Source organism: Gasterosteus aculeatus, chromosome 2 (genome assembly GCF_964276395.1).
Source record: "Gasterosteus aculeatus chromosome 2, fGasAcu3.hap1.1, whole genome shotgun sequence".
Lineage (NCBI taxonomy): Eukaryota > Metazoa > Chordata > Actinopteri > Perciformes > Gasterosteidae > Gasterosteus > Gasterosteus aculeatus.
Genome location: NC_135689.1, coordinates 5,683,751 through 5,698,852, shown reverse-complemented (window position 1 = coordinate 5,698,852; position 15,102 = coordinate 5,683,751). Strand labels below are relative to the sequence as shown.

The 15,102-nt window shown below is 44.5% G+C and overlaps 1 protein-coding gene across 35 annotated transcripts in view; it reads left to right on the top strand.

The window, feature by feature from the left end:
• Positions 1-14,808, top strand: part of LOC120828783 (rap1 GTPase-activating protein 1) — a 42,301-nt gene extending 27,493 nt beyond the window's left edge. For 5 of the 35 annotated variants that reach the window (XM_078087954.1, XM_078087919.1, XM_078087961.1 and 2 more), the window contains 23 exons: positions 630-665; positions 1,623-1,670; positions 2,640-2,678; positions 2,764-2,955; positions 3,822-3,925; positions 4,704-4,782; positions 4,887-4,940; positions 5,250-5,333; positions 6,813-6,913; positions 7,082-7,211; positions 7,789-7,944; positions 8,019-8,090; positions 8,229-8,315; positions 8,419-8,559; positions 9,704-9,835; positions 10,875-10,952; positions 11,589-11,698; positions 11,801-11,920; positions 12,090-12,225; positions 12,341-12,467; positions 12,816-12,895; positions 13,007-13,054; positions 13,249-14,808. In XM_078087954.1, coding sequence (XP_077944080.1) covers positions 630-665; positions 1,623-1,670; positions 2,640-2,678; positions 2,764-2,955; positions 3,822-3,925; positions 4,704-4,782; positions 4,887-4,940; positions 5,250-5,333; positions 6,813-6,913; positions 7,082-7,211; positions 7,789-7,944; positions 8,019-8,090; positions 8,229-8,315; positions 8,419-8,559; positions 9,704-9,835; positions 10,875-10,952; positions 11,589-11,698; positions 11,801-11,920; positions 12,090-12,225; positions 12,341-12,467; positions 12,816-12,895; positions 13,007-13,015 — 2,115 coding nt within the window. In that variant the 3' untranslated portion in view covers positions 13,016-13,054; positions 13,249-14,808. Of the gene's footprint in view, positions 1-629; positions 666-1,622; positions 1,671-2,639; positions 2,679-2,763; positions 2,956-3,821; positions 3,926-4,703; positions 4,783-4,886; positions 4,941-5,249; positions 5,334-6,812; positions 6,914-7,081; positions 7,212-7,788; positions 7,945-8,018; positions 8,091-8,228; positions 8,316-8,418; positions 8,560-9,703; positions 9,836-10,874; positions 10,953-11,588; positions 11,699-11,800; positions 11,921-12,042; positions 12,226-12,340; positions 12,468-12,815; positions 13,055-13,248 lie in introns of all 35 variants that reach the window. The other 30 variants (XM_040192366.2, XM_040192359.2, XM_078088033.1 and 27 more) reach the window with 17 other exon arrangements.
• The last annotated feature ends 294 nt before the right edge of the window (positions 14,809-15,102 follow it).

The window sequence follows — 15,102 nt, the reverse complement described above, 5'->3', positions numbered from 1 at the left end:
TCTGGGCCGGTATGTCATGACATACGCTTTAATAGCCCACGGAGAGGTTGTTGTGCAGCTCGGCAGCTCCTCCGGTTCTAATCTCTAGTTAATGTTGTTGAAGCTGCGGTTATTTACTTTCAGGGTTTCGTGGCAGCCTATTGTTTGCACATGGTGGAGGACTTTACTCATACTCACACCAAAAGCAAAGATGAGATGGTTCTGCACACAAACTGTTTCAGCCTTCACTTGAGAACCTCGGACCGGCGTTTAAATGGACAGTTGCAATTCACCTTTCTTTCTTTTTTTTGCAGTAGTTAAAGAGTCGCCCTTGTCTTTGCATTTATACAAAATAAATACTAGTTAATGCATAACCTTTTGTAGATTATAATACATTAAATATTTTCTTCATTTATTGCATTTGCTCATGTTCATGTTTATGCAGCCCGGTTTGTTGCAATATGGTGGACACATTATCTGTTGGACCTCACGCAATAAGGAAGTACGCTCCACCAGTGGGGTTGTAATTATCTCAACTAGCGAACAGGACTGAGCTCAAAGCATCACACTCACTGCTGTAACATCAACTAACCTCCTCAGCTTCCAACGACCCGTCTCAAAAGAGTTTTATCTCACTCTCCTCTCTCCAGAACCCCGATTTATTTGAAATGATTGAAAAGATGCAGGTAAGACGACGCGTCTTCCCTTGTGTTCTGCTTCGGCTTTACGGGCTGCGCTCAGCGAGCGACTAACCGTGACTTCCTAATTCTGCAGCACCTTGTCCCCCCTTCCTCTGCTGCGACACATCTGTGCATTCTGTAAACAGGTCGTATTAAGTCTGGTGTGTTTTCAGAGATTCGTCAGAGCAATACGTGTGTTTCTCGGCCTTTGACATTGTGATTGTAACTCCGGCTGACAACGTCGTACTCTTGTTATCACACCTCAAAAACAGTCTCCTGGTTTCTGTTGCTTATTCTAATCATGCGCTCCCACACCAGCAAGCTGGGGATTGTTTTGTTTTTTTAATTGTTGATCTAATTGCAGCCATAAGAACATCAGTGGGCGCCACCTCTCGTACGTTTGGCCGGCATTACTGAATATCTTAGAAATATCATAACTATTCCTCCTTAGCAGGCGGAGTGATGCAGGACTGTTTTCTTATAATAAAATAATAAGACACGATCGTCTCGTGAAGCCGGTTGCCCCCCCCCCCCCCCAGCCCTGCTTAGGTATCTCGGCTTCTCCAGTTCTTCGTTGTCATGCTCTTTCACATAAACTCCCCGCAGGTGTAGTTTAAGCGCATCACTTATCTCAGTATCTCCTTAATGCCCTGAGTCTTATTACCCCGCCGCCCCTCGCCTGCTCTTTATCCCTACGCCGTGGTTTATCTCTCTCTGTATCTTTCCATCTGTCCCTCTCTGACTTTGCTCTGTTGCCTGCTGCTCTTTCTCTCTCGAATCTCGTGAGAAAACTCCGCCATTATGTAACGAGGGCGGTGATTCTTGTTTCAGGACATGATTGTTATGTAAGGTGTTAATTCAAAAACATTCCGAATTTGGAATGAACATACTTGTGTTGGTGACTGAGCGTGACCCCCCCTTTTCTCCCCCTGGTGTTCCTCTTTCCTCCTCTCCTCTTTGTAGGGCGACAGAATGGATGAGCAGAGGTGCACCTTTCCTCCCCCGCTCAAGGTGGGACCCTGCATGCACAGACACGACGTCATTCACACCTGCACCTTGTCCCATGACTTGTGTCCATTGTCCCATGACTTGTGTCCACTGTCTCATGACTTGTGTCCATTGTCCCATGACTTGTGTCCATTGTCCCATGACTTGTGTCCATTCTCCCATGACTTGTGCCCATTGTCTCATGACTTGTGTCCATTGTCTCATGACTTGTGCCCATTGTCCCATAACTTGTGCCCATTGTCCCATAACTTGTGCCCATTGTCCCATAACTTGTGCCCATTGTCCCATTATTTGTGGGCATTGTCTCATGACTTGTGTCCACTGTATCATGACTTGTGCCCACTGTCTCATGACTTGTGCCCATTGTCCCATAACTTGTGCCCATTGTCCCATAACTTGTGCCCATTGTCCCATTACTTGTGGGCATTGTCTCATGACTTGTGTCCATTGTCCCATTACTTGTGGGCATTGTCTCATGATTTGTGTCCACTGTCTCATGACTTGTGCCCATTGTCCCATGACTTGTGCCCATTGTCCCATGACTTGTGGGCATTGTCTCATGACTTGTATCCATTGTCCCATGACTTGTGCCCATTGTCTCATGACTTGTGCCCATTGTCTCATGACTTGTGCCCATTGTCCCATGACTTGTGCCCATTGTCCCATGACTTGTGCCCATTGTCTCATGACTTGTGCCCACTGTCTCATGACTTGTGCCCATTGTCTCATGACTTGTGCCCATTGTCCCAGAGATGGTGAATTCACAGCGAGGAAATAATTCATTTAAACCGTCGATGTGCCAAATAATGGCATTACTCAAATCAAGCATTGATTCCAATGCAGTTTGCAGTATTGCATAACAGTTATGCAATGCTCTAAACCGGTTTCATTTGGGGTCATAGAGTTGGACAGTGTGATTATTATTCTTTTGACGAGGAAATAAAGCTTTGCTTCTCCGTTGTTGGTTTTCAGACTGAAGAGGATTACATTCCGTACCCAAGCGTCCACGAGGTAACATGATCATCATTTCATTTACTTTCACAACGTCATGCCTTGTGTTCCTCAACGCGTCTTGTCATTCTGCACTTTGGGACAGGTGTTGGGCAGAAAAAGTCCCTTTCCTCTCATCCTCCTGCCGCAGTTTGGGGGCTACTGGATCGAAGGGACGAACCATGACACTAGTTGCGCGGTGGAGACGGTACATCCGCAGCCGACGTCCCCGACCACCAGCGGCAAGCTGCAATGTAACACAACGGCGACGCTCTTCCGGAAACACTTCCTGGGAAAGGTTAGCGGCAGCAGAGAGGAAGATCACAGTGGTTTGCTCTGTTATTGTCACCTTATGTAAAAGCTAACAATGATCTAAAAAACCCACAACATTTTACGATTGAAGCTTTATGAAAACACAGGGATCAAAAACACAGGCAAGACATAAAGACAATAGAACAGCAGTGAGGCCATTTCTAACTGCAAGTATATGTACACGTCTACAAATCTCATTTTCTTCATAATGTGAATTTTCCAAATTATTTCTTTCCAGTTGTGGAAGCAGAGGCATGATTCCTTAAACTATGATTCATACATAAGTTTCAAAATATGTTACACTAAATCGATCTTGGTACTCTAGTAATACTAATTCTACATCCAAAAAATATGCTGTCTAGTCCTGTCATGTAAAGCAACTGTTTGCATTCATTCAATGAAACATAATGAGCATCAAACAATTAAGTTTATTGAGCAATAAAGTGCAATCCTCAGGTTTGTAAAAGGTGTGTTCTACAGGTGATATTGCTGTAGTCAGACTCATGACACCCCTGATTATAACAGAATGAGCCTCTTTACTCTAATAGAACATTTCACAATCAATTTCAGTTCTTGCTCATTGTTGTATTGTAATAAGCAACAAGCGTATCGCGATGGAATAACCCAGACTCACTGTTGTTAATGAAGATGCTGTGGGATCTGCTAGCTGTTCTTACACACACGTAATATGAACACATTTCACCTGCCTGCGGTACGAGAGGTACAAAAGTAGAAATGGGTACTGAGTACTTCAAGGTGTTGGATAATGAGTGGAGTGAGTGTGAGCATTAGTGTCGTGTGTGTGTGTTTCTGACAGGTACTAATGGCCGTGTCCTTGTACTGTGCCCTCAGGAACACTTTAATTACTATTCAGTGGACAGCGCCCTCGGACATCTGGTGTTCTCTCTAAAGTACGATGTGATCGGTGACCAGGAACACCTCCGTCTAATGCTCAGGTAATGCTCAATAGGCATACATGGTGGGGTACGTCATGGCATTTTTTAAAATCATAATGTTGTTTTATTTGTTTTATATAAATAAAAACTTTGTTTTTTAAATGACACAAAGGAAATAGAAGGATGCTAAAATTGTTAAGGGTTTGTATAAAAAAAACACTGTCAAAAGCAAACAAAAATCATCAGAATCATGTTATATTTTAAATGTTCACTGATAAATAACGGTGGAGAATATGTCAAACAAAAGAAGTAATGTACAGCACAAAGAACAGTTTTTAAGATAAATTCCTCTTTTTGTAAGGAGACAATGACACGAAGGAATCATATAATTGCTGTTTTCAGTCTACGCAGTGATTCTGGATAGAAAACTGCCCACAAAACGTTTGACACAAAGGGAAGTGAAGATTCCAGTTAAGCAATTGATTAAGAATTATCGACGAAAGTATGACTCAAAGGGATTCTGTGTTCCTTTACCTCACTTTAAAGACAAATGTACAGGTTTGAAGAACGTTGATGTCCAATTTAGTCAGCAACTTCACGGCAAAAAAATTGCTTTAGAGAGAGTATATGCTATTCTAATCTAATATAGACATGAAGATCTTTATATCAACCTCTGAAGTCACAAATATTGAAACTTTGACAAAATGTCTGGATTTTCAGCATCAACAGGAAATATATGGTCCACGTCGGATCGTCTCTCTCATGTGATGGCTTCTGAGAAATGTTGCATTGCGTTATGTGGCTTTAGACTCCACTGATTGTTTTATGGCTTCATCAGAAACAAGCTGAAAACCCACCATGATGTGATCCCCATTTCCTGTCTGACCGAGTTCCCCAACGTGGTCCAAATGGCCAAGGTGAAAAGAGATGTTTTCTCTTTTTATTACGCAGTGATCAGTCCATTGTGATCAAAACACAGTTTAACATTTCTTCCTCTGCTTTTTTTTTTTTTTAATCCAAGCTCGTCTGTGAAGAGGTCAATGTGGACCGCTTTTCTCCGGTCCTTTATCCAAAAGTAAGATCTGGTTTGGTTTGTATAGTTGCAGCAGGTGGAAACGTCGGTTGCATTTCCACACATCTGATGACTCACAGGATAAGGATGCAATTCTAATAGTCTGCATTACTGCAAAACGAAATACTTTCATTTGGAGCATGCACACTTTTGATTTGTGATTTCAGACGCTTCAGATAAACTTTTACAAGATGAGCATTTACATTGTTAGCAGGAGATATCTCAGGATAAACGAGGCAGGATTACAATTTTTGTTTCATAAGAAATGTGAAACTAAACTTGAATATCCCTTATTTCTCTGTTTTTGTACAGGCTTCGAGACTTATTGCCGCCTTCGATGAGCATGTGATCAGCAACAATTTCAAGTTTGGGGTCATTTATCAAAAGTTTGGACAGGTGAGTTTTGACGTTTGGATGTCAACTAATTTTTGGTCAGATATGGCTTGTTAGATGTGCATGTACCCAATAATTATCCTATTCAGTAAGTGAAGAAATGGGAATGTAGCATACATTGAAATGTCAGATTTCTCCAAAGAATCACTGTCTTTCTGAGTCCGGCACAGTAACTCACTCTTATTTCACGAGGCAATCACAGCTCTTTTGTTTACTGGGATGAGGGAGCGTGGGGGATGGGGAGGGGGGGGCACTTGTCGAGGGCACTTGTACTTCTGAGAAGAGACCTCAGTGTGTCAACATCTGCCTGCAGTCGTTTATAAATACATTGTTAAATGACTTGTAAATGAGCCGAGGGCCGTCTCACAGAGGCGTTGAGGGCCCTCTTCCCTCTTCTCCTCCCGCCGGACCTCGTTCCATCCGGAGGGGGTGCCGAGTGGAGGAAGGCCTGATGGTTGAAAGGGCACATTGCATGCGGTTAACACCACATAAATACTCACTGGGCAGCAGGATCTGCACGTCGGGCCGTCGTTTCCTTGTCTGCGTTGAAGCCGCATTACGCTGCCCACGCTTTCAGTAGACGATCTAATATCTATCATAGACATTGTTGCACAAGCTTTCTTAAGCCCCCCCCCCCCCCGGTGCTACATCCACCTGTTCTGTGATGCAGATGTTTCAACCGTATTGAACTGTTGCACATAAAAGGCGTGTTTTGTCGCAACGCTCACCTCTTGAGATCTGTTGTCCCTAAACCTCCCAGATATTGTCCCTGCTGCTTGTTTATTTGTAATGCAGACATCAGAGATGGGGACTTGGACTTAGCCTCGAACACACTTGAGACTTGGACTTGCAAAGAAACAGGTGTGAGCACGTCTGTGTCTGAGGGGAAGAGGGAGCCTGAGAATAATTCTGCGACAGATTATTATTCTATGCCTGTAGTGTTGCAGGATTTTCCTGCTACTCTGACTGGAAAAAAAAAACGCAAAATGTATTTATTTACTTTGAAAGTAAAGCATTACAATAGTGTGTTTTGAAGTTTTATTGCACAGTACTAACATGTGCTGATATGGTAAAAGATAAAGGAGTGATGACACAGCAAATGCTTTGAATACCTCAGATATCAGAAGTGACGGCATGCTGCAGATGACAGAAGGTCCATTACAACCACAAGACACTTGATTTGAGACCTAATTTGCATTCTATGGCTCAAAGATTTGACAATTGACTTGCTCAACTACACAACTTGGATTCTTTGGCTCAACATCTTGAATATTGACCTGGACTCCTGCTCAAAGACTTGAGAATTGTTTTGGAAACTTGAGTATTCGCTAAGACTCTTTTGCTCCAATGTTTTGAGACTCAGACTTGTAAACATCTCTGGAACACACACAGCAACTCACAGAAATCAGCCCCGGTGCTGCTGCTGAAACCCTTTTGTCGTCCCAGCCTTGATGTTGATGAGATTTGTTCTGCTGCTTTCAGACTTCAGAGGAAGAGCTGTTTGGCAACAGCCACGAGAGTCCTGCCTTTGTAGAATTCCTGGAGTTTCTGGGAGATAAAATTGAGCTGCACAACTTTAAAGGGTAAGGATCAAACCCGGGTGTGTAAAGGCTCTACGTACTCAATCACGCATTTAACAGAATGCCGACAACCGCCACTTACTCCACATGCGGCCCCGGAAATAGAGGCGGTCACGGTGCAGCAGTGATGGCGGAGGATACCTTGTGAGACATGGTTGTGTTTGCTTGCAGTTTCCGCGGAGGGTTAGACGTCACTCACGGGCAGACCGGCACTGAATCCGTCTACTGCAACTACCGTAACAAAGAGGTCATGTTCCATGTGTCCACCAAGCTGCCTTACACGGACGGGGACACCCAGCAGGTATCGTAACGCGATGCCAGACCAACACAGCTCCCATTGGGGTCACGAGTACCAGCTGTTGCACGTACCTTCGTGTGGTGCCAAACACTTAACTTACAAGAGGGAGAAAACACCCCACTGGTAGTAAACATGCATCACTTTGAATGTATGCTGTGGCATCACGCCGCCCCCCGCTGGGATTTAAAGCACTGCCGAACCCTCCTCATGTGATTTAGGGTGATTTAACTCTCCCCTGAAGCCATTATCTGGAGACACAGCGCTCCCTGGTGGTGGTTGATACATTCACATGTGTCTAGTTGGAGGACACGGAGGAGGAAGAATGGAGAGCAGTTATTTTTTTAGTCATTATTTATGATGCCTGTATATTTCACAAAGCACGGTTTTGTTGTACAACGAGTACAAAAATGTGTCATAAAACACCGATATCGCAGGCTTACTGTATTTTCTTATCCTAGCTGTGATCAGTCGGCAATGCGCCAACTGGCTTTGTGACGGATGAGTGGGCTTAATTGACAATTAGTCCCACTCAACCTCTCACTCACCTGTGAGTAAGTCATCTGTGGCTGCTGTGTTGCAGTTGCAGAGAAAGAGGCACATAGGAAACGACATTGTGGCCATCTTATTCCAAGAGGAAAACACTCCCTTTGTACCGGACATGATCGCCTCCAACTTCCTCCACGCATACATCGTGGTCCAAGTGGTGAAGCCCTGCTCTGACGACGTTCTCTACAAGGTGAACGGTCTATCTCTACCCGTGCGCTGACTTTGGATCCTGTGATCAAACCTAAACTTCCTCTTAATTGTCAGGTGTCCGTGACCGCTCGGGATGATGTGCCTTTCTTTGGCCCCGCCCTCCCCAACCCTGCTGTCTTTAAAAAGGTGAGAGGAAGAACAACCCGAGGCCTCGACTACCGGACCCACCCCCCCTCCCCGCCACTGAGGCAACGCGCTTTCCTCCTCTCGGCCGTTTAGCCGCTGTAGCTCACGACGTGACGTCTCTTTGATCTCCATCCGCAGAGCCCTGAATTCCATGAATTCCTTTTCACGAAGCTCATCAATGCAGAGTACGCCTGCTACAAAGCTGAGAAATTTGCCAAATTAGAGGTGAGCAGTTGCAAGGATCTTGAACATTTCTGACATTCAGTAGAAATTAACCTTGTTTCATCCCCTCGTTGTGTGTGTGTGTGTGTGTGTGTGTGTGTGTAAGGAGCGGACAAGGTCAGCTTTGTTAGAGACCCTTTATGAGGAGCTGCACGTCAACAGCCAGGCCATGATGGGTGTTGGAGGAGACGACGACAAACTGGAAAACGGGAGCGCGGGAGGAGGGGGCTTCTTTGAGTCCTTCAAGGTAACTGCAGAGGAGGTCCGGCCCGGTGACAGCTTCACTTTATACAAAAGTCTGCTTCTAACGAATAAGCCGAAAAGTTCAATTCTGCATTTTTGTTTGCTAACACCGAGATAGGAACGCTGTTATTGTGTTGACAGATATGTTAAATCAATATTACATTTTTATCTCTGTTAAGGAAGTATTTTCACAAATTTGGGAATTACTTTCCTATAGCTCAGGTATTCAAACTGAAGGATGCATTGCATGGATTTAATCAAGTCATGTATTCTGTGCCACACATGTATTTGGTTATTTGCACACAGCTAGGCTTAATGCTAAGCTAAGAGAACCTGCTGCTACAGACACATTGAACAGTGATTTTTGATCTTCTCATCTAACCTTTTGCAAACACATTCCCGGTAGTTATTTGTTTCAATGTCATTATAAGGTCATTTCTACTGCACAGGAAAAGCATAATACTTACTTTACGTTTCCAATGTTCCTTCTGATGATGTGAAAAGGGGTGTCTTCTCTCTTATCTATGCACAATGGGCTGTAAGGGTTTACCAACCTCCCTCGATCTCTGTTCGATCTACATGAAGAGGAGCTCTGCTGCTCTGTCCTGCTGGGACGCACGGCTCTCTGCTTGGACGCTCTTCTTCCTCGCGCCTGCTGTGCTCTCCCCGCATGCTGCAGTGTTCAGTCCCTAATCCCTCATTTGTGTGATTCTGTCATCTGTGTTTCTCATTAACATAAAGCAAATGGAAAGAGTTCCTCCACCCTCAGATGCCTCTGCCTTCTCTCTCTCTGCTCCGTGCCTGCAAAGAGGGGGTGGGGGGGGTGGGGGGGGGCGCGCTGGGCTTCGACCTCTCCTGGCTGGGTTCTAAAACGTAGTGTGTCCTTCTAGTCCCCCTCTCTTGCCACCTATCCTAACATAATGACTCATCTGGGGCCCCTTGTGGTCATTAAAGCTCAGCAGTGTTCTCTGTCGCTTCCTTGTCGTCAGTATCAGCATCAGGCATAGACACCCCCCCCCCCCCCGCCCGCCCTGCCTCACCCAAGGCTCCGGTAATGGGCTGGTAAGGCCGGTAAGGCCGCACAGCGGCGCTGAGGGGGTCGCGCGGGGGTCCGCACCATCTGAATGTATCCTCGTCTGTCTCTGTAGCGGGCGATGCGCAGCAGGAGCCAGTCTGTGGACGCCACGGGTCTCACGTTCAAGAAGCCGCACACTTTCTCCACTAGCTTCAGCAGCAGCTTTAACCACGACCCCGCAGAGAGCCCCAAATTCCCAGGGATAGTAAGTACAGCCCCCCCACTCCTCCAGGTCCTGAGCGAGGCTCAGCCCCCCCCCCACCACCAGCAGTTCTGCTAGGGCTCGTGGCCCCTCCTCCCTCACTTGCCTGCTGCACTAACTTCTCACAGAGAACCGTGAACTGTAAACTCGCCTCTCGCGTTGCAGCGGTCGCACATGCCATGTCTGCCTGCACGAGACGGAGTGTCCGGACATGCGTAGCCTTTGAATGCTTCTAGGACACAGGGTGGATTCCCCCCCACCCCGGCCCCCCCCAGGGTTAAAGCTGCTTCTAGTTCCTAAAGATTTCACCCCATGCACCGGCATTGTTCATAACGTCTCACGGGAATTTCAATGAATGTGCATTGGTTCCTGTTTGTATGCATAAGTGTTTGTGCATGCCAGCCAATATGTGTGGATTTTTATTCAGTCCTCAGGTAAAAATCTTGTTCCTCCAAATTGCAACTTTTGTGCATTTCTTTATATATGGTTTCTGCAACGCTGCAAAACATTGAGGGTGTTACACAAAAGCTTTGCCCTTTTATAGAGAAGCTTTAAAACACTCATTCCATTCCGGTCACGAGGCGTTGACTTAACAATGACCACGTGTGCGGTTGCTGGTCTGATACTGCAGGGAGGTATTTTTTTTTGTGGGAACTTTGATTTTATCAACGTAAGACATTTAAAATGGTCTTCTAGAATAAGTAACCAACAGCTTAATCTCGCTCTTCCTCTCTGTACTGTGTTGATGTGAAATGTTTAATATGCTGTACGTCTTTGTTTTGTCCTATTTGCCCTCTTCCTTGCAGGCGTAACCATGACTCATCACTTCTCTCTCCCATTCAGCTGCCCGTGTTGCACCCACGGGGCCGAATGTCCCTCTTTGTACCCTCCAGTAAACAAATGCTTTGTATTGTGTTCATGACTGACTGCTTGTAATCTCATATATATGTGCATATGTCTCATGTTTACCCTCCTCTCTTCCTTTTTGTCACCTGTCTTCATCTCATCTCTCTCTCTCTCTCTCTGTGTGTGTGTGGCTCAGTCATTGCTTGTCCCAGGCAAAAGTCCCAGTAAATATGGACGTCGAGGCAGTGCCATAGGGATAGGAACAGTAGAAGAGGTTGATGTCTAATTCTAACTACTTGTTTCTCCTATTTTCTCTGTTTCTTCTCTGCATGGCTTCACTGCATCGGCCCCTTTGCTCTATTTTAGCATTCGACACAGTGTGCGTTCGTGTGTTACATTGAATCAACTGCATTATCTCAATCTGGGATTAAAAAAATAAAGCAGAAATGGATATTTTTCTCACATGGATTAATTGCTTCGCCCTGTTATGTTGTTACATAAACTGCAATCTGGCAATCAAATTGGTAAGAGATAAGCAGCTCATTGTAGCACACACACAAAGTCGCATTTTAAGGGCCCACATATGACTCCCAGCTGACTAATTTTCTTCTGTTCTTTGAATCCAATCTTCACGCTCACATTTTTTTATGACTACCACATATTACAATTCCAATATGCTTAATTCTCTAAAAGTATTAGTTTAAAAGTTATGGATCTGCCTTACTGTTCCTTTATAGTGACAACTCAAAGTGAACAATGCTAGCTAGTGTCCATATTTCCCCAAATATTTGAAATTCGAATAGTTAAAATTAAATATAATCATCACCCCGCCCCTTGGTAATGATGAAATAAATTGATAAACTTGATGTTAATTACTTGCCTCTGACTATCGTTCCTCTCTCCCTGGCAGTCATTGATAATCCCGGGAAAAAGCCCAACCAGGAAGAAGTCTGGTCCTTTCAGCTCCAGGAGAAGTAGCGCCATTGGCATAGAAAACATCCAAGAAGTCCACGAGAGGAGGTGAGAGAGAGAGAGAGAGAGAGAGAGAGATATCTTCTCCCTCTTTAAGCCACGTCGTCTTTGCTGCGCCTGACCGCTTGTTCCACGTGTCTTACGCCGCAGCCGAGAGAGCTCCCCAAATACCCAGAAGACCCCCGACAGCGGCCACGTCTCTCAAGACCCCAAATCCGACAACTCGTCCAATCAGAGCTCTCCGGAGGTGCTTCCGTCGCCCAAGAACAGGTGTGTTCACGTAACAGCCGCACCTCATGGCTCTATTGATCAATGGAATAACACATTTCATGTCATTTGGGGGCAATCTTCTGCCGTGGCATCGTGTTGAGTGACTGTGTCCTGTACGTAAGATGAAATCAGGGTTGGCTGTGCTGGAGGGTGATAACCCCAGGTGTAGTTCTTGTCTCGGTGGCAGGGCCCCGTCCATCCCCGAGGGTCACGACCTCTCCCGCTCCTCCTCCAACGCTAGCAGCTTCGCCAGTGTTGTGGAGGAGAACGAGACGGAGGCCGCGGAGGAGTACGACACGGCCATGGTGAGTGCTGCGTGTTAACGGAACGAGACCAGTGGGAATCCGCTGTCGGTTTGTCCTCAGGTTGCATACGCACGTTGGCATGTTTTGCTGCATCTGTCCTTTGCGCGCTCTGCAGGAGAGTCTGTCGTCCGCCGGGACGCCGCTCAAGCGAGACTCCCTCACCTACAGCACCTGGCTGGAGGACAGCAGCAGCATCAGCAGCGGCAGCACCACCGGTCGCGGCGGCTCCTCAGGTGAGAGAGGTGGGATGCTGAAAATTCCCCTCAAACAGAATTTTCAAATATGTAAAACAATTTAGTCCATTAGTCCTCAGAGCAGTCATTGTGCCAGATACAATGGTCCAGATATACCAAAGCAACGACAAATATTAATGACCGTAAATACCAAATATGTAATATTACAATTATCTACACAGAATATTATTTTGCAAACACAAACTTTCATCCTAACACATCAGGGATCACCTAGTGTCTTTTTCAAACGTAGTGTCTTCAAAGCTCCCCGTCCCTTAATGTTCACGGTTGACTGTTTTCCACGTGGATCTGCGATGGACATGAGACTGTTTCACTCACTGCTGGTCCATCACTCAGGGCCTGCCAAGCCTGACCGAGGGAAGGGGACAGATGTGCGAATCAAACTGGAACGCCCACCCGATCATCGGTCCTCATCGGTGAGTCGGCCCGGAGTAAACAGATATCTGACTTTACGTTTCTACCTCCGAATTACCTGTTTTCGTTGTTTTTTGTGTGAACTTCTTTGTTTTTTGTTCCTTTGTGCGCAGAACTGTTAGCGCCACCCACACGGCCGTGTCCCAGATCTCCATCCTCAGGTTAGACTCAATCCACGGATTTTAACTAGACATAAATGGACCAGATACACTGTATGGACATTGATAGCAAACGTGTCTACACTGTCTATATACGTACAAATGTCAGCATGCATGCAGATTACGGAGGAATGAATGAAATCAATACACAGTTGTTTGGACCCATTTTATAATCAAGTTTTCTTTTATTCCCAAAGCATTCTCATAGGTCACAATCCCTCTGGGAGGTGAGACAAGTGCAGGCGTTTGCCACGAACGATCATGAGAAAGACAACGATGAGGAAGATGAGAGAGAAGAGGGAAAGCAGGTGGGGCTCGGCCGGGCTGCTGCTCGGTGGGGGGCAATAGAGGAACGGGGGGGGGGGGGGGGGCACGAAGAGCGGCCAGCTTTTGCACAGTGTTGTTTCCTTCCACTCTTTTATTTGCCTCTCCGAACTGTTTCCTAGCTGTTTATTACTGTTGTTGTTGTTAATGGGTTTTTTTTACCACATCTTTGGTTTCAAAGGCGCACATTTTTTATGAATTACCAATGAAATAGTTTTATTTGAAAAATATATAACTTTGGTTGAGTTGGTCTTGTTGAAGCCCAGGTGTGCTGGCTATACAGGGTAAAGACAGTGCCATCGAGATAATATACATATGTATGATATAATTCAGCATCAAAGATGGATATTTTCCAACAAAACCTCTAATGTGATATTGAACTGCTCTGTTGGATGCTGTTAAATGTGATTATTTTGATTTATGGGTAAAGTCCAAATAGAAGGAATACACGGCTGCAGAAAAACCAACATGTCCCCAAGCTGACATTTCAAACTTCCATTGAAGGTATCGTAGGAAATGGCCTTAAAACATAAACATGCAATTTCTTCTTCCCTGGGATTTAGTTTGGCTAATTGCTTGACTCACTTGTACTGCATATAATAATGGAATAGCATTATTATATTATTTGTCAAACTAATAAATTCATATTCATTTTTCAAGCACAGAATTTTCTCATAAAAGGGTGTTACATTTGAGTTATGCATCAGCCATGTCTGCATGGAGTGTTTGTGTGTGGATGATTCATCGATGACATTGATATTAATTGATGACACGTTCTATTCTGATTTTTTTTATACTGATATAATTTATTTATTGTTTTGTTTACTGCTGAAGAGGCATTTTTCTAGTGTATATCTATCAAACTGTACCTCTCTGGTGACATGCATCATCGTGCCATTTGCTTATTCTGTGTGGTGCATTGGAGTAAATAATAATGTTGTCATCTTTAGAGATCTGTCTCCAAAGGGTCAGATCTCTTTCAGTGCAGTGCATTTGCAATGTACTTATAATAAACCGTCAATATGTATTTGTCTTTAAAGAAAGAAAATAACAACACAACTACTGATTTTGTAAATAGATATTTAGCTGGATAAAACAGTGTGTAATATACAGACTATTCATTTTAAATGGGGTTGACCAATATCTCGTCGTTACTGCCAAGTTATCAGTACATTGTTATATTTCTTCCCTACTTTGCATATTATTTTGAGAAAAGTTTTGTAGAAGAGAACTATTTTAAAAGCTATTCAGACTGTTCTGTTAAAGGGAAATCTCGCAGTACGTCCTGCTGATCATTTCAGTTGCCTTATCATCATAAACTGATGGTGTAAGTATGAATAGTGAAGCAAATAGCAAATAATAACAGGATTTTCAATGAAATTAATGTTTTGTTGTTGTTGTTTTTATTGTAAATAAACATCCTGAGAACTTTACAGTCTATTTCCCACATGTTCTTTTGACCTGCATCATGTTGCTCAATACAAACTGTACTGTGTGTTCTTTGCACACCACTACGTTATTCTGAATGCCACATTAAGAAGATTTCTGCTGCGACATGCCTACAAACTGTAGATGTTCCACTTCTCACCATCCTAATGAAAGCTAAGAGAGAAATCCCCCCTGAATAAAAGATTTGAAGTGGCTGCCCAAAAATACTTCAAACTAGAGCAATTTAAAAGTGTAAATAAACCTTGCTACATACTTCAGTTTTAATGATTCAGAAGGTT